At 40.5% G+C, this 24,761-nt stretch overlaps 1 protein-coding gene across 1 annotated transcript in view; it reads right to left on the bottom strand.

The window, feature by feature from the left end:
• The window catches only part of unc13a (unc-13 homolog A (C. elegans)), a 63,081-nt gene extending 38,320 nt beyond the window's left edge, over positions 1-24,761 (bottom strand). The window contains exons 1-18 of the mRNA XM_046857580.1: positions 24,297-24,761; positions 16,748-16,777; positions 16,031-16,130; positions 14,373-14,490; positions 12,418-12,541; positions 12,260-12,330; positions 11,698-11,752; positions 10,369-10,398; positions 10,088-10,283; positions 8,638-8,757; positions 5,457-6,203; positions 5,258-5,351; positions 3,988-4,034; positions 3,707-3,785; positions 1,328-1,333; positions 1,159-1,233; positions 842-1,061; positions 497-724 (exon numbers count right to left, since the gene is read on the bottom strand). Of these exons, the coding sequence (XP_046713536.1) occupies positions 497-724; positions 842-1,061; positions 1,159-1,233; positions 1,328-1,333; positions 3,707-3,785; positions 3,988-4,034; positions 5,258-5,351; positions 5,457-6,203; positions 8,638-8,757; positions 10,088-10,283; positions 10,369-10,398; positions 11,698-11,752; positions 12,260-12,330; positions 12,418-12,541; positions 14,373-14,490; positions 16,031-16,130; positions 16,748-16,777; positions 24,297-24,318 (2,362 nt within the window). The 5' untranslated portion in view covers positions 24,319-24,761. The remainder of the gene's footprint in view (positions 1-496; positions 725-841; positions 1,062-1,158; positions 1,234-1,327; positions 1,334-3,706; positions 3,786-3,987; positions 4,035-5,257; positions 5,352-5,456; positions 6,204-8,637; positions 8,758-10,087; positions 10,284-10,368; positions 10,399-11,697; positions 11,753-12,259; positions 12,331-12,417; positions 12,542-14,372; positions 14,491-16,030; positions 16,131-16,747; positions 16,778-24,296) is intronic.

The raw sequence follows: 24,761 nt of genomic DNA, 5'->3' as shown, positions 1-24,761 counted from the left end.
TTAACCAGGATCAGGTATTTTACGCACTGAATGTTTACAGGAATAACTGCTTTTTGCTGGGTACCATCATGACTGGGATCATCACCGACGGCCATCTTTGAAACATTCACATTGTTCAAATTCTCATCAGTGTACTGTGCTCAAAGTCTTCTGTTGATATCCATGGGTTTAATGTCTTCGCTCACAAGAAACTTCAGCACCACAAGCTGTTCAAGGCATGCACAAACACTGTCGTCTTAACGGTCTCTGGACTGACCTGCGACAAACACTGTAGTATCACCATGCTAGCATCCATTTTTTATGTGTAACTTTAAAGTCCCACTTTGACTTGAACGCCCCTCATATTTGCCATATTTATAAGAACATAATGAGACTTTTACTCAGTTATTACGGTCTTTTCAACAACATTAGTGCAACCAGTTATGTAATATATATCAGAGAATCTTGATTTGAGTGAAACGCATTCCAATTAACCCCTGATGGCGGTCCTGCTGACCTGTGATGCTGATCTTGGCTGACCACTTTGACGTTCCATCCAAGACACTTTGCTTGACCTGCTTCATCTGGGTGACGTGAGAGGTTTTGGGGACGCCGAACACATCCTGGATGAGCTCGAAGATCTCTGGCTTGTTTCTCTCACGGATTTTCATGCGATCCTTTAGAACCATGATGATGTTCTGAGTCCGATCCTCTGCACCATGTTTGGAGCTCTTCTCAGCAGCTCCTGTAATAAAGTGGGGAAAAACATTTTTGGAATATATGTACAGTAATTACTGAATAAAATCTCACCCAAAGGTCCTTGAATTCAGCAATATATAGTGGTGTACTATTTTTTTCTTACTTTGTAAACAGTCAGCGTTTAGCAGGTCCTGGCACTTCTCATGGCATTTGACGCCGCACTCGGTACAGCGCATACCCTGCCGGGCAATACCCCACAACAGCCCCTCACACTCATAGCAGTAAGTCGGCGTAGTGGCCGTCCAAACCTCAAAGTTATGGGGGGTAGTACAGGAAATGGGGTAGATCAGAGCCTGGAGGGTCTTCTTATACACGTGACTCTTCTGCATGAGCAGATATGAGGAAAATGTGTAAGAACAGAGAGTAAACCCTGACATCATTGGACAGAGACAGGACGTGGGAGAGGGTGTCAGAACATACCAGCTCCTCGTTGTTCAGAGTGCTGGAGGCCATAGCCGAGGTGATTCCAGCCTTGCGAGAATTCTGGACGAGAGACTAAAAAGAAAAGCGCGAAGAGGCACACGTTTCTCCAGCTTTCAGTAACAATCAATATTTTTCATTTTTAAATTTTATTAAAAATTGGACTTACCATCGCCTATCGAAGATCAAATGTTTGCCCATGGAAGAGGGAAAAAAACAACCTTTTAAACGATGCTGGACAAACCATTACCCCATCACATACCCCCCTAAAACGTACATTGTATGGACAAAAGTAAGTAGACACCTGACCATAAGATTGGTATGTTATTTTTGAACGTCCCATTCCACGTTTAGCCTACTCTTTTGGAGAGATGTTCCATTAGATTTTGTGAATATTTGTGGAGATTCATTCAGACACAAGTGTGTTAGTAAAGTCAGGTATTCTAATAGGAAGTCTGAGTTTCATTTGTATTTAAATGCTCATGTTGAATCCAGAACACTCGAAAGGTATAAGGAACTAATGTTCATTTAGAGTCTCTATAATTTCTTATAAGTTTATCCCTAATGAGTGATCCAACATTTAAGGCATTTGACATCCTTTTTCCCTGAGCGACTTACATTTAGATCATTCACACACTGAGGAGATATGGAGTAAAGCTGTTTACTCAAGATTCCAGGAGTGGCAGCTTGGTGTGGCTGGGATTTAAATTCATGACCTTTAACTACCAAGTTACCATCTTGTCCTACAGAACTGCTCATGGTGACTATAGTCCCCAACTACACAGTGTCCTTAACTATACAACAATAAGGACACATAATAATCCATATCCTTCTCTTCCTGTCACCTCTCTCTCTCTCTCTCTCTCTCTCTCTCTCTCTCTCTCGGGCGAGATAAACATGCTCCTTAGGTTCCAGTGACCACTGTTCCTGCCCGTCTCCCCTCTGTGGATCTTCCCACTTTGTCCTGGTCTGCCTCTGGATAATGTTCTTTTAGTTTGGAGGTCACTCTGTGCAGCTTGGGACGGTTCCTCATCAACGCCTTGGGTGGTTCCATGAGTAATTCCGGAGTAAGAACAGAAGCTTTGAGGATGGATTTGGTCTGTAGTTAATGTGAACAGTCTCCTACACTGACTCAGGACTACAGCTTGCTTCTGATCTCCATCACTTCACCTCAACATCGTTTGTCTGTAATAAATGGACATTCGGTGCAACCCAGATGAAGATGAGGTTCCCTCTTGAGTCTGGTTCCTCTCAAGGTTTCTTCCTCATGCATCTTGGGGAGTTTTTCCTTGCCACAGTCGCCACCGGCTTACAAAAGTACACTTATAAAAGAACATCTTATTCCTCTTTTATCACCACATTATCTGCTGCTTTGAGACAATGTTCATTGTTAAAAGCGCAATACAAATAAAAATTGAACTACAGTCCTAAACTATTGTATCAGAGTTTTTTTTTTTATATTAGTAACAATTCAAACCCGTGTTCATGATTCCTAAGTGTTTAGCATCCACTAGAGGTGTAACAGTACACATATTAGTACTGAACATTTTCAGTACAGGGCTTTTAGAAATAGAATTTGTTGAAAAAGTTAAACCCCACTGCCCAGAAAAGTATTGTTCAGTTTGAGTGTCATTAAGCTGACGGTCTGATATAGATATCTGTCAGGAGAGTTGAGAGAGCATAGCGGTAAATCAGACAAGCAGAAAACCTCAGTGTGACTATCACATCATCTAAATTCAAGTTGTATTCCTCAAGATTAGAATTTACTCATTGACATTTGGGCAGTAGCCATGGAGTCAAGTAAAAAAAGAAACCTAATGCTTCTAGAAGAAAGAGTGAATGTTCATGGTGATTACATTTGTATTAATCCAGACACAGTGAACTCTTTTAATTATATATAGGCAAACTAGGCAGTCCCTGGGCGCAAAAAGCAGGGGGTGCCAGTGAGCGCCCCCTTCCTTTCCACCACCCTCCCCCTCGCCCATTTAAATTATTTACCTGTTTCTCTGCTGAAATTTAATATCCAGTTTTGCAATGATTATTAAATGTGTTTAACCTTTTTTATGGAAGGTTGCAAATAATTTGTATGTTGTGGGGGTGGGGTGGGGATGGTCCCATACAGAAATCTGATATATGGCCATACATGAATATATTATTATATATATGATAGTTAATATATGCGAACATATATGAACATATTTATAGTTCTATTGGTGCTTTGCATATACTGCCAAATATCAGATTTCTGAATGAGGTGTCATAACATTTCAGCAGAAAATAATTATAACAAAAGGAACCTGGGTTGAAATAGGCCTTCAACAGAGTGTCAGACCTGCAAATCAACAGTGATAATAATTCTTTAATAAATCCTGAAATCTGTTTTGAGCAGAAAATATCAAGAACCAAAGCTGAGCGAAATGACTCGTTGTGTCAGACAGAAACTTATTTGCAATTTATCAGGCTGTTGATATAAAAAGGTGTGACATGATACGGTTCCCATGGGAACCTTGGACCCAACAAGGACACGCTGAGAGTAAATATAACTCACCAAATCTCGAACCAGAGGAATGGCCTTGCGTTTGCGCAAGTCTGGCATGCTGTCTATGGTGTACAGAGCTCCGCCGGGTCTGGGCAAAAGAAACAAACCAAAGATTAAGACCCTGATAAATAAAGAGTGTACAAGAAGCATGACACGATAGACTGAAACTAATTTTAATTAATATACCACCTGTCCTATATTCTTAGCTTTTCTAAAATCTCACAGCACTGTCCTGCCTTAAACTGAGTCCCTGTCCCCTAAAGAATCTGGGTTTCTTTGGTTTCACTCACCCCGCTTGTAAAAACAGTGATGCAAGTACTGGAGTCTCACCTCGGGCCTGCAGACAGCATCAGAGACACACTCAATCTCACAGAGAAACATCATTTTCCACTTCACACTTCATTGTCATTTCAACAGGTAGTGCTCGCATTAAAAAATAAATTGCCCATATACTAATTTGTGACTTATACAGTTATACAGACATGCAAGTACGAGGTGGTTTTAAAGAAGGGCTGCTATCTGGTTCTATTCTGACCATGTGCATTACCACGTCTGTGATTTCATCATGGACGGCAAGTTTAAGAAATTCTGAGTAAAACTGGGCAAATCTGCCACACGACATACGGCGGTTTGACATATGGCGACGCTGCGCCAAGACGTCCGAGGTGTTTTGAGTTACGCACTTGGTATAAGAGGCGGAACATCACTGGAAGATGAAGAGTGTATAGGAAAACCTTCAACGAGCTCAAACCCTAAAAAAATGTCTAAACCATATGGCAACTTGTGCATGATGATTGTCGGAGAACAGTGCACATGATCTCAGTTCCACACCCACCCTACTCGCCAGATTTGGCCTCTTCCTGAAGCTGAAGATCCAGCTCCCCATTTTGACACCATTGCAGAGATCTGGTGCGAATCAAAGAAGATGCTTTGAAAAAAGATCTTCCAGCACACATTACAGAAGTGGCAGGACCGATGGGTGCTCTGTATTACTGTGCAAGGGGACTATTGTGATGGTGATCGTGTGTAAACCTAGATAAATAAAGTACTTTCTTGTAAACAGAGCGAGTCTAAAATCTTTTTGATACCACCTCGTATGTATGTGTCTCTGCAGTCCAGCTTTAAGACCAGGAGATCATCAAAGAGATCTTCCAATCTTTTAGTCAGGCACATAGACAGACATACACCCACCATTCTGAGGGCTCATCCAGCCTTGGCCATTCAGGACAGGGCATGAGAATCGATATGGCAATGACATAAAACTGAAAAGAAAGAAAAACAGGAAAGAACAAACAATAACTGGTTGAAGGACAAACACAAAATGAAATAAATCAAAATGAAAAATCAATACAATAAAATAGGTTTAAATGCCAACAATACAACAACAAAAACAAAACAAATGGAAAACAAAGAAAGAGACTCAATGAAAACTGGAGGATGCCATTGGACAGTACAAAACCTTTCAGTCTGCTTTTCCAGGGAATAACTGAGAACATGGGAGCAAACCCCCAGACTGCATCAGGACCAGAGTTTACTCCTATTCATATTAGTCTCACTCACCTCCTGCAGCTGGAGCTGAACCCTGTTGAAAAGTCGAAGCCAGTTGGCCTTGGCACGTTCAGCAGGATCCACCACCTCGTCCCGCTTTACCACACTGGGGGTACCGAATAGAGGAGATAGCTCTTGCTTAAACAGTCATGACCAAAACACAGCAGCTTCCAAACACCTGAAATCATCAGGATCCATTGCAGTAGCTCACCTTTCTGGAGGTGCTTCCATTTTCTCAGGCAGGGCTTCAAATAACTTCTCAGAGACTACAGGCTCAACTGGAGGCTTTGGCACCTCTTTAACTCCAACAGATTTTGCTGTAGGTTTTTGAGATGTTGCTGTAGAGCCAAGAGTCTCCACATCAGAGACAGTGGATTTGCTCCCAGGTTTGCTGAAGTCATCAAAGCTTTTCTGCTTCGGCACAGCCTCTGTGAAAGTATCTGTGGGCCGGAATTGAGGTTCGGGTAGTGGGGGCTGATGCTGGTGCATCGAAGTCTGCTTTTCTAATGGCGGCCGACTAAAGCTGGAGGTCTCACGGGCTAACGAGGGAGCAGCACTGGTTGGAGTGGGTGTATATGGGGGCTCCTGATCTTCACTAAGTGTACCATCCAGAGGATATAACTCCTCATCCTCCTCAAAGCCCATTCCCTCTTCCTCTTCATAGGGGTAATCGCCTTCTTCCTGCTCGTACAAGTCGGCGTCCTCATCCTCAAATATCGCGCCTTCCTCGCCTCCGTCTTTGACGTAGCTACCTTCATCGCTGTAGACTCCTTGGGGCTCATCATGGTCCCAGCCAGGGGACTCTTTACCATAGCTGACCGAAGAGTGGCACGAGTGGTAGGAATCGTTCTCATCGTAGAACTCTCCTGAGCCACGGAAGCTTTCGCCATCCTCACTGAGCTGCGAGCTGCCTCGGCTCAGCTCGCCTGACGAAGCATAACGGCTGGACCCCGTGGGACTGCAGAGACATGAGAAAGTGTTAAACAAGACAAAGAAGCTGCAGGAGTGAAAGTAGGTTCCTGGATACAAGGGAAATGGTAACACTGACAAAAGCTACTCGGTTTGTGTAGTAGGGCTGTCAAATTCCTTTCAATCAGCATTCAAATGCACTGAAACCAACATTTATTTCATATTACTAAAGCTATTAGCAATGATCTTACTTTTTCATACACTGTATGGACAAAGGTGTGTGGACACCTGACCATAAAATTGGTATGCACTTTTGGAGCATCTCATTCTACATTTGGTCCCCATTTGCTCCTATAATAATCTCCAGTCTTCTGGGAAGATGTTCCACTAGATTTTGTGGAGATTTGTGAACATACAGAAACAGGTTAGAAGGCCTGGGGTGCAGTCAGAATTTACATTCACGATGTTTGATAGATTTGGAGCTCTATAGCAGGAGATCTTCCACGCAAAAATCTTCATGAAGCTGGCTTTGTGCAAGAACAGGTTTGGGTCTCCTAGATAAAATTTTCCCAGGTGTCCCAATACTTGTGTCCATATAGCAAAGAAATGTAGAGCATGATAGTTCAGAAGGAAACATATATTTATTTATTTAATGATTTGTTTGCCAAAGTTTCTGGAAACAAGGTTGTTGGATCTAAAAAGGAAAATTCACTCTGACAGCCCTAGTGTGTGTGTGTGTGTGTGTGTGTGTGTGTGTGTGTGTGTGTGAGAGAGTGTGTGTGTGTGTGTGTGTGTGTGTGTGTGTGTGTGTGTGTGTGTGTGTGTGTGTGTGTATGTGTATCTGTGTGTGTGTGTGTGTAGAAGGCCAGTGCAACATAATGCAAAAGAGCTCAAAGGAAAAAAACACTACTTTACTAAGCTGCAACGAAAGCAGATGCTGAAACTCAAATAGAGCAGAAAAAGAGCTTTTCCTACCATTAAACAGTCTCTACACAAAAGCAAGATAGAGGGAAGAGAGACACAGAGATAGAAAGAGAGAAATAGATATAAAGAGAAAGAAACAGTGAGTGAATCGACTCACATTGTTCAACCAAACACGCAGCAAGATAAAAAGTCAAATGAAGGATCCACATCTGTGAGCCCTTCAACGTTAATCGCTTAGAGCTATCACTTCACCCCTCTATTGTTAGTTCGTTTCATTCGTACACATGGTAACACATTCTTCTTTCATGTATTTCACCATGCAGATCTTATCTCTTGTTCCTCCCTATATATTCCAAAGATCTTTCACAAATCAATACCTTCTATAGCCGATGTACACTACATGGAACTGTTACTGCACAAAGCCAGCACCATGAAAGTCTGATTAACATGGATTGGACTGGAAGATCTCAAGCTTTAGAGCTCCAACCCTACTAAACATGATTAATGTGAATGCTGATTGCACCCTAGGCCTACTCACCTCACCTGTATCTGTACTAACATGTCTTATGGCTGAATGCATTCACAAACTCTAGTGTGAAATCTTCCCAGAAGAATGGAGCTTATTATAAGTGGAAATGAGGACCAAATGTGGAATGGGATGTTCAAAAAACACATACCAAGCTTGGTATGGTGTCCACAGACTTTTGCCCATATAGTTTATTATTTCCATCTAGAGTTTATCCAGGAAACTTATTCAAAGATCACTTGTAGGTCAAATATACTGTAGACGTTACATAATTTATTGTGTTCTATTTTGCTGTCCATGGTGCTAAAAGCATACCTGCAGATTTTTCTTTAGTATACTGTATACTGAGAAAACCCACATGCTCAAGTAAAGAAAATATAACAATAATGCAAGTTTAGGACTGAATCTAAATCTTATCTTATCGATATTTTGTAAAAATAAAAGGTTATTTAATTTTGACTTCTAGGTCTGGATGAAATCTGATCCCACAACAGGGAGGAAAAAACGTCAAGAGTAGGCATTGAACACTGAGATGCAGGTCTTCTGCTTTCTGATCCGTAAACGAAGTATTGCCAGCTGCCTGGTCTGAACACGGGCTTTAAAACCGTTCTGCAATTACTGTAGACACACAGAGTCGCCCCTCTAACTCTGTCAATCAAAAGACAAGCAAATAGCAGCCTACCAGAAGAAAGCATCTACCCATCTCCTTTAGCATTTGACACGCTAAAATGAGGACCAGATGCATTCAGACAAACATTCAAATCACGTCACATTGCATTGAGAAGTACACAGTAGAGTCACGGCACAGCATAGAAATACGTTGAGAACAAAAGATACAGATAGAGATAATCAATATAGAGATAAATGCATGTAAAAGAAGAGGTTTGTGCGCATGCATGCAAGCACAGCAAGGACCACAGGGACCAGACACGTCCAAATCCACGACATCACAGCGGCATGGAATCACAGGCTGGAGCAGCAGGAAGAAGAGGAAGGTGGTGGTGGTGGAGGTGAAGGAGCTACAGAGACCCACCTATCAGAGAGTGAGCGCCTACTGTCTAAGGAGTACTGGCGGCTGGTCCGCCTGCTCGAGCCGGAGGCCGAATCGAGATCACTGCGGCCGTTGGTAGCGGAGTCTAAACTATCAAAGCGTCTGGGAGGAGGGAAGGGAAGGGGACAAGGCAGGAAGAGGAGGAGCATAAGTCACTGCTTATTTGCATGTGGCTTTCAAAGGACACCCAAAGTCAAACCAACATGGTTCAGCCTCCAACTCCATCTGGTTGGTTCACCAGGCTGAACAAAAACAACAATCTGCATGAAAAAATGGATTCACAAACCTCTATGTTAATGTGATGGTATCAAAAAGTTTTGAGACTAGTTTTGTAACACGCCAACAGATGGCAGCACATGTTTGCACGCACTGTCACAGGGAGCACCGACCTTCGTAAGTCATCGTCCTGTATACATTGGGAGCTGTTCAACTGGTGCTATTTTGACCACATGCGTTCCCACCTCAGCAAGCAAAGAGCAAATGAGAAATTCTATGTGAAATAAGATGTTTGAGGTATTTTGAGTGGCACACTCACTTTAGCGAAAGAACATCACTAAAAGACGACAAGAGATGAGGAAGACCTTCAACAAGCTTAACCCCTGAAAAACCATTCTGCAACTTGTGCAGGATGATCGCTGGAAAACAATCCGCAACATCGCTGCCATTGTTCAGTTTCGGCGATTCTCACGTGGGATTTGAACATGCGCCATGTTGCTTCAAAATTGGAGCTGACCCAGGAGCAGAAGAAACATTGTGTCAAAGTCTGGCAAGAACTTGGTCAGCGTACCATGGACGAGCCGTTGACAAAACTTGGGTGTACAGGTACGACCCCGGGACAAAGTCGCTGTCTTCACAGTGGAAAAGCCATTCATCTCCATGGCCAAAAAGGCGAGGCAGGTCCGCAGCTCGACCAAGTGCATGCTTATCTATTTCCACTTTCACGGCATTGTGCATCATCCCCAGGGGTCACATCATCAATAGTGAGTTCTACTACCAGGTTCTGACAGAGGACGTTAGATTAAAGCAATCGGTTCTGTTGGATGCTAGACTCGAAACTTTTGATACCACCTAGAGGAGAGGAGGATGGAATTTCTATGCGATAATGTATCCCAGCATTTGATGCCACACCAGTTTCCAAAAGTGATTTCAAATCTTTTGGAAAGTTTGGAGAAAAATGTTGTTAATGAGGAGACAAGCAAAGGCTTGCAAAAACATCTCCAGTACTCAGGTCTGAGAAGGCTCCTGTGATGCTCACCACCAATTTTACATGCACAATAAGAGCTCATCCAAGAGTTTATATAGACAGAACCCTGAATACTCTGAGAAAGTTCATAAGGATTATGAGAGTTCATAGTCTTACAGAACAATTCATGTAGTAAAACCACAATTGGAATGAATTACACAAGTGTAAGAACTCAAGCCTTCTGTGTACCTCATGGGTCTCTGGTTATCGTAGTCGTACTCTTGCATGTCATCAATGCAGGAGCCGAGTTGCATGTTGCGAATGGGATACTGGTGCATGGAGGCATTGGGCTGGGATGTGGTGTAAAAAGGAGGAGGGATGCTGTTGCTCGTCTCACTGCGGTAATCGCTGTCTCGGTCGTCCACGGCACTGTCTGGATCATCATCTGGAAGCATGATTTGTGTGATGATTTGTGTAGAACTACAGAAGATGGGATTGAAATCTAAGAAAAACAAATGAATGCTGCTTACTTTGTTGGTCTCCCCATAGACTCCAGTTACCTACAATGGAAAAGAGAAAACCAGCTTTAGAAAGATGGCACAGTCTAGACTAAAATCTTATTTCTAACCATAAAAATCATATTAATCCTTTTTTAAGAATAAAATACTACACAATTGCAGATTGTATAATATTATAATGATTGTTTTAAGATTATTTATATATTTTTCTTACCTAAAGTTAGTTATTTTACCTGCTAATTACCATCAGAGGCATCATTTGGCTTTGTATCTTGTTTATAACTTTATTTTAGCTGTAATAACTGGTTTAAAGCTTAATAATCACACTTAGGACCTCCCTTGTTTTATGTCGACACCAACACATTTATTTACAACCTAAAAACAAATTGTAAGAGTCTGCAGTATGAAGTCGCCACACTCTTTCTCAACATTATCCAGTCTGGCTCTTATTTTTTGGAACTTTTTATTTAAACAAAGTATTTATGGCTTTTTATTACAGTTGTTCTGTAGTTCAGTTTCTCATGTTGAAGATCTTTCAGTGTTCAGTCACGACAAAATACAATCAATAATGTTTTATGTTGCAATAAGTTTGAGTATTTTGAGATGGTAATGATTTATCTTTGTTATTGCATCGTGTGTTACGAGTCAGTCTTTATTTGAATTAATAATGGTTGACAATATGCAATATGCATGTATGCGTGATCTTGATTTTAATAGTGATCTTGTTTCTAGATTAAATGCTTTTTAAGACAGAATATATAATGACGATTCTTAATTAAGAGGTACTTTCTTGTTCTCTGGTTTTAAAATCTTTGAACACAAATTAAGAAAAGAAAATTGTTTCAAAAAATGATCAACAAGCCAGTTTTAAGAATTTAAATTATTTATTGTTTATTTTAGACATTTTGTTCTTATTTCAAGAATCTTACCAAGTGTAATTTTCTTACTGCATTGGCAGATCATTTGACTTATTTCTGCTCTGTATCTTCTCAAATCATGCATTTATTTCTTAGACTGTTATTTTTTGCAGCGTAATGAGCTAGTGGTTCAGACGATCCAGACGTGACACGGGTTTAAACCGGACATCAGCACAGGGTGAAGATGACCTTGCTGCTCCAGGCTAACTGCGATTACGGCAATATGTTTGCATCTACTTCTAATCAGAGCTTTTACCCAGAAGCCGTTCTCACCTTGTCTCCATGATAAAACTCACACACCAAAATACTGACTGCAGTATCTATATTTTCAGAACACACCTCCTACCTTTGGGGCTGGTTATTAATTTTGTGGAATGAGATTCTGGGCCTGAGCGTGATATCTGAGCGTGGCGTGTCGACTTACAGCACTGTGTGGATGGCACTGGAAGTGGTCTCTCAAGCTCCTCCTGATACGAATACTGCATAAATCAACAACGCAGCGATTACACAAGTCGAGCCGATAGTAATGACAATAAAGATTTTTTTAACGTCCTTCACATGGGTGAGAAGGACGAAGGTAATAAAGACGCAGTTCGCTCCAGATGATGAAGAAGCGATTTGTTTTTTTATTTATTTATATATGTTTAGTTGTTGACAGACAGAAACACATTACAATAACACAAAGAGCTAAACCGAAATAATATTAAGTTCCAATAATCAAAGCAATAACAATAAATCTAAAAATGAACGAAATAAAAGCATTTGAACAAATACAAAAAACAAACAAACTCTACAATAAAATTCTCAGCCAATCATGAACCTCTTGATATGGGTATTTACCCCCTCAGCCTGTTTTATCTCATACAGTATAATTAAACCAGTTGTTCAGGAAAAAAAATAAATGCTTATTAAGACTATTTCTTTTAATTAAAAAGCAGTTTTGGCCTTCTGGCCCAAAAAGTCTGAAGATGAATGAGAATACTTACGTCTTGGTCCCGCATGGCATTAAGCTGCTCCAGTTTTTTGGCCCAATAGCGAGCCTCCTCCTCTGGAATGTCTAAAATCACAGAATTCAACAGCTTGTAGTTCTGGGTGTAGCTCTGTAGTGTCACAGAATGAAGATAGATGACGATGCTCAGTTTACCTAAAGGCAATTCGAAGCGTGTGTCCAGAAGCACGCGGTGGAAAGTTGGATCTTTGGTACCACAGATCTCACTTTCGGCCATGATGACTTGGGAGTCCAAAGTTATCCACTGCCCCGGTCCTTCCTGTTCAACAGGAAATTAAAAGGCAAATTTATAATCTTTAAAATTCTCTACATTTCTTCAGCATTTAACAGACACCCTCATCCAGAGCGACTTACATTTTATCTCACTTAGACAACTGAGCAGCTCATGGGATTAAGGGCCTTGCTCAGAAGCCCAGGAGTGGTAGCTTGGTGCAGCTGGGATTTGAGCTTATGACTTTTGGAGCCAAAGTGCAATGCCTTAACCACTAAGCTACCATCTCCCCATCACAGTCCATAAATTTCTGAGACTCGCAGCCAGCGCAAGAAGTTCAAAAAGTGAATGTAGAATAAATGCATGGCATTTGGCAGACACCCTTATAGTTATCTCAGTTATAAAGCTGAGCGGTTGAAGGTTGAGGGACCTGCTCAAGGGATCAGCAGGGGCAGCTTGGCAATGCTGGGATTTGAAACCATGTATTTTCCAAGCAAAAGTCCAACAACTTATCCAATAAGCTACGATTTGATTGGCAAGTGTGTTGTTTTATTGTTAAATGGAATTTACATTTTATTAGCTTCACCTTGGAGCTTTAGTCCAAACCTGAAAAAAGGTCAGCATAAGGGATGATCTTTGACATGTAAAAATGAGAGCTATTCCATAGAACGGATAAAACACAGTCGTTTTGATTATCAATTTTAGATTAGTTTGGATGATAGAATTCCAAAATTCTGCAGGTATTCAGACCTCCATGGCCCAGTGAGGTCTTAATGCAGCCAAGTAGATAGCAAACAAATATACTCCTTCTATACTATTAATACATAATTCAAACTAAGGTTTGCATTCTCTGCAGATATGCTCTGTGCACCATGACAGCTATACAGAGTATAATCAATTTAATAAAATCTACATTTGACCTTTATGTCATTTTATATGTTCATTAAGAAGGTTGATTTCCCTACTATACATCATTTACATTTATTTAGGATTAATTCCCCTGGAAAGGCTCTAGATCATGAAGTTGTATGCTGTATGGATCAAAGATTGATATCTTTTACTTTTTGAAGATTCCATTCCACATTCTTTACTCCATTTGCCATTATAATAAGCTATAATAAGATCTTCTGGGAAGATGTTCCACTAGATTATATGGAGATTCATTCAGCCACAGGGGTTAAAAAAATGTAGGTACTGATGTAAGAGAGGTGAAGATTCTGGGGTTCAGTCAGCGCTCAGATTCATTCATGCTCAATAGGGTCGAGGGCAAATCTCTAAAAACACCAGGTCACCCCAACGCATGTAAACCCATGGGAAGTGGTAGATCAGTGGATAAGCTGTTGGATGTCTGCTCGGAAGGTCTAGCAGGTTTAAATCACCTGCTTCTGCTGGGATCTTGAGAAAGGTGTATAACTGAGATAAATATAAGTTGCTCTGGATAAGGGAATCTGCCAAATGCTGTAAAAGAAGAGCAGATCTTAATGGAGTTTTAGCATTGCTGCTGGAACTGGTTTGGGTCTCCTAGATCGAGTGAAGGGAAAATCTTATGCTACAGCATCCAAAGACAGCCATCAGTTTGGGAAAGAACCACATACGGCTGGAACAGTCAGGTGTCCCAATACGTTTGCCCAAATAATCTATGTGTATGTAAATGTATCTATAGAATCTGGGCTTTTTATAATATTAGATTCTTCCTACCAATGTCTTTCATATACATTTTAAGATGCACATTTTTGTGTTTTTAGTCGAAAATCTTTGTTACACATAAGATAATCTGAAATGTATTGAAAGCCAGCTGGCCAGATTCTGCATGTATAGGCCTACAGAGGGTGAGTAGTACTGCAGGCTGTTGGATGCGAGCGTGCCATCTGTGCCATACCTCATTGGACTGGCGAATGCTGCTCAGAGGGATCCACAGTGTTCCCACCATGGTGTCCCAAATCAACCCTTTGTTCCAGACCTCCACAGTCAGGCCCAGATCCAGCCTGTTAATCTCACTAGGACAGAAAGAGAGATGGTGAGAAGGATTTCAACACAACCATTACAAAAAGATTTAGCTGGAAATGTTTTTTCCCATTCAAATTCATTCGGGTCATATAGTATATATATATATATATATATATATATATATATATATATATATATATATATATATATATATATATATATATGAGAGCAACAGTATGGTTTCATGCTGAGGAAGAGCACTACAAATGCATTATTTGCTTTAAGAATGTTGATGAAGAAGTATAGAGAAGGTCAGAAGAAGTTGATTGTGTGTTTGTGGATTTAGAGAAAGCGTATGACAGGGTGGAGAGAGGAGTTGTGGTATTGTATGAGGAAGTCTGGTGTGTCAGAGAAGTATGTGAGGGTGGTGCAGGACATGTATGAGGACAGTGTGACAGCAGTGAAGTATGTAGTTGGAATGACAGACTGGTTTTAAGTGGAGGTTGGACTGCATCAAGGATCGGCTCTGAGCCCTTTCCTGTTTACAGTGGTAATGGACAGGTTGATTACCGAGGTCAGACAGGAGTCTCCATGGACTATGATGTTTGTGGATGATATTGTAATTAGTGGTGAGAGTAGGGAGCAGGTGGAGAAGAGCCTGGAGAGGTGGAGGTAAGCGCTGGAGAGAAGAGGAATGAAAGTCAGTAGGTGCAAGACAGAGTACATGTGTGTGAATGAGAGGGAGGGCAGTGGAGGGGTGCGGTTGCAGGGAGAAGAAATGATGACGGTGGAAGAGTTCAGGTACCTGGGGTCAACAGTGTAAAGTATCGGAGAGTGTGTTAGAGAAGTGAAGAAAAGAGTGCAGGCAGGGTGGAGTGGGTGGAGAAGAGTGATAGCAGGAGTGATTTGTGATAGAAGGGTAGAGCCAAAGGGAGAGCCTAAAAAATGCCTAAATGCCTAAAAAATGTTTAAGCAACTCTGTTCAATGTCTGTTGAAAAAAACAAATTTGCTGCCAACAACCCATGATAATATCAATGCACAGGAGACTGGAGCCATTAGGGAAATGTGTATGTGTTCCAGCACCCAGGGATTTAAAACAAAAAGCCTCCATTAGACTGTTACATGTTATGGATACTTAAAAGAATAAACTGCTTCAAATGTAAAAATATAGTAACATTCAAAAATCATTATTTTATATATATATATATATATATATATATATATATATGAGAGAGAGAGAGAGAGAGAGAGAGAGAGAGAGAGAGAGAGAGAGAGAGAGAGAAAGAGAGGGAGAGGAGAGTGAAAAGAGAGAATGAGGGAGCAAGAGAAACAGAGAGAAAGAGAGGAAAGAGAGAGAGAGAGAGAGAGAGGAGAGAGAGAAAGAGAGGGAGAGAGGAAAGGGAGAGAGAGAGAGAAAGAGAGGAGCGTGAGAGAGAGAAAGAGATTGAGAGTGAGAGAGAGAGAGAGAGAGAGAGAAAGAGAGGGAGAGTGAGAGAGAGAGAGAGAGAGAGAGAGAGAGGGAGAGAGAGAATGAGAGAGAGAGAGAAAGAGAGGGAGAGTGAGAGAGAAAAAGCAGAAGTGTTTCTTACAACATGAAGTCCTGTTCCCAACATGGCTGACTGCCTCGTACAGCGATGGTGGTGCTCTTCACGTTCTGCACCTTAAGGGTCACATACGTGTTGAATTTTTCTGGACACACACACAGACACACACACACACACACACACACACACACACACACACACACAGTAAGCCGGACAAAATTCCAGAAAAAAGTTGGGACACTGTGTAAAATTAAATCTCATAAACTCATATTTTATTCACAATAGCACATAGAAAACATTAAAAGTTAAAACTGAGGAGGTGTAACATTTTAAGGAGTCTGGGTACTGCACTGATCTACCTGCAGTGCAGTCAAAAACATTTGGCATTTAATGAAACAAAAAATATGACAAAGAAAACCCAGGACTGTTAAGCAGATAGAATCCTGTAGCAGACATGAATAAGACAACATTCCTCTCCCAAAGCTCCAGCAACTGGTCCCTTCAGTTCCCAGATTGTTATTAAAAGAAGAGGAGATGCTACCCAGTTTTTTGCAGCCATCAAATTACCTTATATTTTTATTAAAATTAAATTTTTAAAAGGTTTTCTATGTTCTTTTATAATAAAATATAGAGTTTATGAGATTTGCACATCATTGCATTGCTATATATATATTGCAATGTTTACATTTTACTCTATTTTATTTTTGGAATTGCGATTGTAACTAGAAACCAAGTCGTGATGGTAAAAGAGTTCTGGCCTACCTTGTGGTCCATCTAGCTTCGCTTTTTTCACTGTAACAAAAAGAAAAAAGATGAATAAAATGCAAAACAGTGTAATCTCTCCCCAACCCACTGACAGCATGCGTACATTCGTTTTTATACTTCTGTAGGCAAGCTGACATCACTATACTTCTCCATTATTCATGTACACCCATGTAACGTAGATGCAAAGCTTCAGTGTGGCATTTAAATTCAAAGCTCTGCCGTTAATCCCCTACACCCACCTTTTACTTTGGAATCGGCAGAAATCCACGCTGTCTCTTTTAAATCTAACTTTAATGTCTGTAATTATGTCTATACAAACCCCCTGAGGACTTCTCACTTCTGAGAGGTGCACTTTCATGTCCATGATGGCTGGAAAGGTTAGGGTTTGTGTGGATCGTTAGCTCATTGGTAATATTTCGACATCACAGCAGCAACAATAATATAATATATCATGGTTTAATCACTGCACTTAATACCATGGTGTTGAGTTCAGTAGTGTCCTGGTTCTTTATTATAACAGTCACCATGTTCAAGTAAACTACACGATAGTTTGTGGACGTCTGAGCAAGATGTTGCTTCTTTTTGAATGTTTAATTCCACATTTAGTTCTTATTTGCTGTTATAATAACGTCCAGTCTTCTGGGACGAGTGTGGAGATTCATTCAGCCACAATTAACACATCAGGTACTGATGTAGGTGAGGTGAGGAAGCAGTTTGCAGTCATCGTTGAGTTCTATAGCTGGAGATCTTCCACTCCACCCCATGTTAAGCATATCTTCATAGAGCTGCACAGAGGAATTGTAGTTTAGGTCTCGTAGTTCCAAATGAACCAAATCCAAGACATCCAATAGAACTGTGTGCCTCCTACTTCATACAGTTTAGTGAAGAACCGCATATGGCTGGAAAAGTCAGGTGTCTCAAATACTTTTAATATCCATATGTGTAGTGTAGAATATACATTCATTAGAGTTCCATTATTGTTGATGTTATCAGCAGCTCACTGATGGAGACTCGAGTGTAGAACTGTAGGCGATTGTAATCCTTCAGCATTAGTAGCAGTACTGTTCATATTAATGGCTCTTTAGGTTGTCCATGTGGAAACATCCTCAGCAGCATTGAGTGGCTCGGAAGTTTATTTTATTGCTCATATCCGTTAGATGCTCTTCAGAATTCCCTGAAACTGAACGATGGCTATCATATTAAAAAACAATTAAAGGAAAGCGCAAATAGTACATCGATATTATTATGTACCATCCAGATATATTGCATGTGATATTTCACTGCATGTCACGTACTGTGTATGTATGTGTATGTGACAAATAACACTTTATTTGATTTGAAATAATTCATGATGGAAAAAGGATTTGCATTTCACGTGTCGGCAAATTTAAAGAAATGGGCTAAATTGCCTGTGCGTATGTACAGCGCAACATCGATGCCCCGAAAAACAATACAAATGAAATTACAGCATTAAATTAAAAGACAATGTACAAGATTGCACTATTATATCCGTTGCTCAAACTAATAGCCTCCTTTTTTACATTCTACATATCATTTTATACACGTGTATATATATATATATATATATATATATATATATATATATATATATATATATATATATATATATACACTGTATGTATTTTCATAAATACTGTATACAACGTCTTCTTTATTGCACTGTCCAATGAGTACAATAACCATCTCATTGTGTATAATCCCCACTCTGTGTATTGTTTATTTATATCCATTTTATTGATTTCATATTATTTATTCATTTATCATTATTTATTAAATATATCACTGCCTTACCAACCATAATTTATGTAAATGTTGTACACTGCTACTAATGCACTTCTGGTTAGATGGTAAATGCATTTCGTTGCCTTGTACCGTAACCATGTGCAATGACAAATTGAATCAAATCAAATCAAATCAAATCTAATCTAATCTAATCTAATCTAATTTATTTATAGGCTGTACACTCACCGGCCACTTTATTAGGTACACCTTACTAGTACCGGGTTGGACCCCCTTTTGCCTTCAGAACTGCCTTAATACTTCGTGGCATAGATTCAACAAGGTACTGGAAACATTCCTCAGAGATTTTGGTCCATATTGACATGACAGCATCACGCAGTTGCTGCAGATTTGTCGGCTGCACATCCATGATGCAAATCTCCCGTTCCACCACATCCCAAAGGTGCTCTATTGGATTGAGATCTGGTGACTGTGAAGGCCATTTGAGTACAGTGAACTCATTGTCATGTTCAAGAAACCAGTCTGAGATGATTTGCGCTTTATGACATGGTGTGTTATCCTGCTGGAAGTAGTCATCAGAAGATGGGTACACTGTGGTCATAAAGGGATGGACAAACACTGACCCTACCATCCAAATGTTGCAGCAGAAATCGAGACTTATCAGACCAGGCAACCTTTTTCCAATCTTTTATTGTGCAATTTTGGTGAGCCTGTGCGAATTGTAGCCTCAGTTTTCTGTTTTATGCTGTCAGAAGGGGCACCCGGTGTGGTCTTCTGCTGCTGTAGCCCATCCGCCTCAAGGTTCGACGTGTTGTGTGTTCAGAGATGCTCTTCTGCATACCTCGGTTGTAACGAGTGGTTATTTGAGTTACTGTTGCCTTTCTATCAGCTTGAACCAGTCTGGCCATTCTCCTCTGACCTCTGGCATCAACAAGGCATTTGCGCCCACAGAACTGCCGCTCACTGGATATTTTCTCTTTTTCGGACCATTCTCTGTAAACCCTAGAGATGGTTGTGAAAATCCCAGTAGATCAGCAGTTTATGAAATATTTAGACCAGCCCGTCTGGCACCAACAACCATGCCATGTTCAAAGTCACTTAAATCACCTTTCTTCCTCATTCTGATGCACTGCAGCAGATCGTCTTGACCATGTCTACATGCCTAAATGCATTGAGTTGCTGCCATGTGATTGGCTGATTAGAAATTTGCGTTAACGAGCAGTTGGACAGGTGTACCTAATAATATTAAGTGATATAATATTAAGAGAAAAACTGTAGTACTATTTAAAATCAGACATTGAGCATCCAAATATAACCAAAATGGAACAATCCTTGTTTCATCTCATTTCACCTCGTTCTCCTCCTATCATAAGCATCAAATCTTCGACTACTTGGGGTATAAATTACATATGAGGTACTTCACTGGTTCTGGTGCAAATATCTGGGATGACTGGAACATTAGCTGGGGTTTGATTGACCTGTGAAACCACGACTATTTCTTCTTGGGGACAAATGCAAAAAAATATTTAGTTCTTATTAAGATCAGTTGTCGAGATCTTACGCATCTGTACATTCGACAGAATCCCAGAACTGAAAGATTAGATTGATGGGATGATCACTTCATATGAGTGTATGTAGGAGAGATGGAATAATGAGAGAGAAACCCAGAGAATGTAGGATCATTTTAGGCAGCATATAAAAATAGACGGATTGACAGCCGATTGATTTCCACGTACTGTTGTGTTGATCGTATTTCACTGATGATGACTGAAAAGTGGCTGAAATACATACAATAACATCATTCAAATCAGCTGAACACTAGGTCTGATTACACAGGACCGCTCTTACATAAACATGCAGACGTGAAAGGAGAGATGTACGGATGTCCTTACAAGCCAGTGACCCAAAAGAAAAATGCTGAACCACCATGAGCCAGCGGATCAGATCTGCTGTGTCTTGGAACCCATTCTACAAGCTCTTATATCACACAGATTTTTTGTGGCTTTTAGCTCTTCATCTCTTCTCCCTCTCCATGTCTTCAACACGAGCTGTGTTTAATCTCTCAGTGCTGCCGAGTGCCGTATCCACATGCCTAAAAATAACCGCTTTAGTGTGACAGAGAGCTGAGACTTGTTAGGGCGGCTCCCAAAAGCTCGGCACGAAGTCACAGTAATAAAATATCTTTGGATTGAAAGCCTGAATTTAATGAGTTCAAACCCAACTGCATTTTACTCCAAAGCAACGAAGTGAAAAAATATACACAAATTATTAAAGAATGGTGTGGAGCACTTTTGATAGATTCTGACCACTGCAGACCGAGAACATTCCACAAGAGCTGCAGTTTTGGAGACGCTCTGACCCAGACGTCTAGACATCACAATTTGTCAAACTCAAAAGTGATTAAATTAATGTTTAAGATTAGTTATAAACATTAAAACCTCCCACTCTTATTGGAGGTTAAAAAAAACAGACTTACTTTTTGAGACAAAACAAAGACACACACAAAACATGGTCATTATGGACGGAATGATGACGGATGAGGCTGTCTGGGTGAAGAGTGAAATAACAAAAGAGATGAAAATTGTCTCAAAAACAGATAGTCTGCAGATCTAATGAACACGGTGAGAACGCGGCCCCTTTGTCTATAAGGAACAGATATAATTGTACTGATGTAACTCTTTAAAGCTGTTGATGAACTGGAACAAATCGTACCAGGAAACAGCAGACACGTATAAGAAGCACGCGTTTAAAGAATATTTCCTGTTCACGTTGTTATTGATTTAACATTAAAGTGAGAGGAATTTATAAGAATGATAATTAAAGAGCAATAAATGCAACAACAAATGCATGATAATGTTCCTGTGCACAAATCCAGCTCCATGAAGATATGCTATACATGGGTTGGCGTGGAAGATCTTGAGCTGCCTGCTCTAGAGCTCTGATCTCAGCCCTATTTGGGATGAATGTAAACACTGATGGCACCCCAGATCTCCTCACTTTCTCACCTACATCAGTACCTGAATTTACTAACACACTTGTAGCTGAATGAATCTCCACATGGAGATGGAACATCTTTCCAGGAGAGTGGAGGTTATTATAACAACAAATGGCAACTTAATGTGTGAACAGGATGTTCAAAAAGCACCAAATAATCTTAGGGCCTGGTGTCCACAAACTTTCGTAAATACAGTGTAAGATACAGTTTGAATTTCAATAATAAATGAGTGTCAAACATCTGACCCTTTTCACACATTGTATCATTTAACTTCTTAAAAAAGAATAAATCAAATAGAATTCAATGAAACTAAAGAGCAGTGAAATACACACTTTTACACACTTATACACACAAATTAAAAAAAAATCCACTGGAGAACGAACAAAGCCTGGGTACTGTGCATCTGCTCGGGTTATTGAAGCGATTGCCAGGAATCTGTCGGATCTCTTTGACACTCGCCCACACTCACGCGCTCGCTGAACGCCGGAGCTGGAAACTCTGAAACCTGATTCATTACGGACTGGTGGCAGACTGGTAGGCGTGCATGCAAATGGGACGCAGGTTGTGATGGACTTCATTTATTATCACGCACACGGGGCAATACGGTGCATATCAAGGCATGGGGGGGTGAGAAATGTGTCACGTGAGTACATTTTGAAAGCCACGTTCCAATGAATCACCTGAACTAACACTCGGGTGAGGATCAGAGCGGTTTCAGAGTCCAGGTTTGAAAGGTGTTACTATTTCACGTTTCTGATCATTTCTATCTCCTCATACCAGTGTGGGCCTCAATCCTGAAGTTGCTCCGCCCTCTAAATGTGGGCGATGGACCATTTTATAAACTGTACCGCAAATTTTTTACACTTTTGTGCCAGATGAACTACATATAAGTTCATGTAAAAAAAAAAAAATGTGGGTGGGAAGCATGACATTCCTCTGTCTCCTGTCTATCAGAAGGACACTCGCTGGTTGTGGGTGTACATGTGTATAAAGAAGGGCAGTTGTTACCTCGTTTTCAGCTGCCCTACGATGCTGCATGAGATGTGGAGGATGGTTTCATGTGTATTCGAGGAAGCACACATTAACCCTTACCCTTCCAGCTTGGTAGCTATTATGCAACAAAAAAGAAATAGTGGGAGGAACTGGAAAATGTGTAACTTACTTATAACGACAATATAAAACTTTCCAGTCAAATCTTTTGTATAAAAGTAATGACAATAGCAGGAGTTACACTCCGAAAGTGGATTGTATTGTATGTAAGTTAAATCTGTAGAGGAGATACAAGATATCAGTTACAAACAGACTGCATAGCAGATCATTTTCCTCTAATGACACTATTACTTTTCTTCACATTACTGGGAATATAGAAATGGAATAAAAGCACCTACAGGCAAAAGAGGAGGCGAACATTTGCTTTGAGACAGCACTGTATAGACAAAAGTTCATGAGCATAAGATTAGTGTGTGGTTTATTGAACATCCCATTCCATATTTAGTCTCCATTTGCTGTTATATTAACCTCACCAGCGAGATTCTCTGGAGATTTGGTGGAGATTTGTGAAGATTCATTAAACCATAAGGTTGTTAGTAAAGTCAGGTACTGATGTAGGTGAAGTGAGGAGACCTTGGGTGCAGACAGCGTTCACATTCATCCCAAAAGTTGCTCAGAAGGTTTTAGTTTAGGCTTTGTCTATACAACCGAGTGCCTCAGAATTTGTGCTGTTTGCTGAAGAACCACAAACGGCTGGGAAAATAGGTGTCTCAATACTTTGGACTATATCATGGATCCTTAAAAAAGTCAAAGCTACTATGACACACAAGTGACACTGACCAGAACTACAAAATTGATTTTGTGTGTGTGTGTGTGTGTGTGTGTGTGTGTGTGTGTGCATAGTGACTTGTGATGGACTGACGTCTCTACTGAGGGTGTATTCCTGCCTCACTTCTGGTTTTCCTAATGGTCTTTGGATCCACCCCAACCCTGATAGGAAACAGCTACTGAAGATGAACGAATGAATGAACGAATGAATGAATGAATGAATGAATGAATTAATGAATGAATGAATGAATGAATGAATGAATGAATGAATGAATTAATTAATTAATGAATTAATGAACCAGCAAATTAATTAATTAACACGGATTTTGCTTTGCACATAACATGAGTCGCACACATATATAATAAATAATATATTATTATAATATATATATATATATATAAAAGAAAAAAGTCTAACAGCCCACTGTAACCTTATGCAGTCTACAAAACCACCTAGTAGCGTTTATTTCTGCTTCAGAATGAGGAGAAAGCTGGGAACACGCCCCTACACACTGACAGCGTTTCAACACGAAGCCAGGACCCTCAGCCACTGCCCCCAGGAGCGTTTATTATTATTATCATTATTATAATATTACATTCAAGTGTTGAAGGAAAAAAACCCGAAGTCTGGAGTAGATGTAAATGTCAGAATGAACGGATCTGGTAGTTCTGCTCGAAGGCTGCTTTTCGTCGTGTTCCGACTGATCCACGACCACGACCCCTGACTGATCCGATTTCACGATCGTTTTTACAATGAAAGAAAGAAACCCGAAAATTCAGGAGGAATCCTCACGCACACTGAACATTCACAGCCTTCTTACAGCGTGAGATTATATCTGAAAGTGAACACATTTGCCAACGTTCATTATAACCAACAGCTGGTGGTCCAACACACACACACACACACACACACACACACACACACACACACACACACACACACTTCACTGAGTATAATAAAGCTTCACTTACCTCCGACACAAAGCAGTGACATCTCTTTCTGCAGTTTATCAGCTATGTTGGCGGCTTTTGGTTGCTTCTAATAAATGAGATAATTAATATAAATAAAGATGAAGAGATTTTTGGAGGCTGAGACGCGTCCAACCAGGAGCTGCCGGAGATTGGAGATCGAAATGAGATCTCACGGTACAAATTGCACCCGTTGAAGCAGCTGAAATTGGAATGTCGGCTGTCCAAGATTGTCGTTCCTACATAAGTCCTGGCTCTTCTGCCTGGGTTTGGGGCGACAAAACCAGCGAATTGTCTTCGTCTTGTCAGCCTCTCGTGAGCCGCCGCACAGCCATCTTGTTCAGCACCACCGTTACGAGGACAGCTACTACCGTGACGTCACAAAAAAAAAACAGCAAGAAAACTGAACCGTGACGCGATTAAACACCATCAACTTAACCCTATCACACCAGTCTGCTGAAGATGGCT

Source organism: Silurus meridionalis, chromosome 9, assembly GCF_014805685.1.
Source record: "Silurus meridionalis isolate SWU-2019-XX chromosome 9, ASM1480568v1, whole genome shotgun sequence".
Taxonomy (NCBI): Eukaryota; Metazoa; Chordata; class Actinopteri; order Siluriformes; family Siluridae; genus Silurus; species Silurus meridionalis.
Note: the sequence above shows the minus strand (reverse complement) of the source record. Positions and strands in the feature narration are given on the sequence as shown.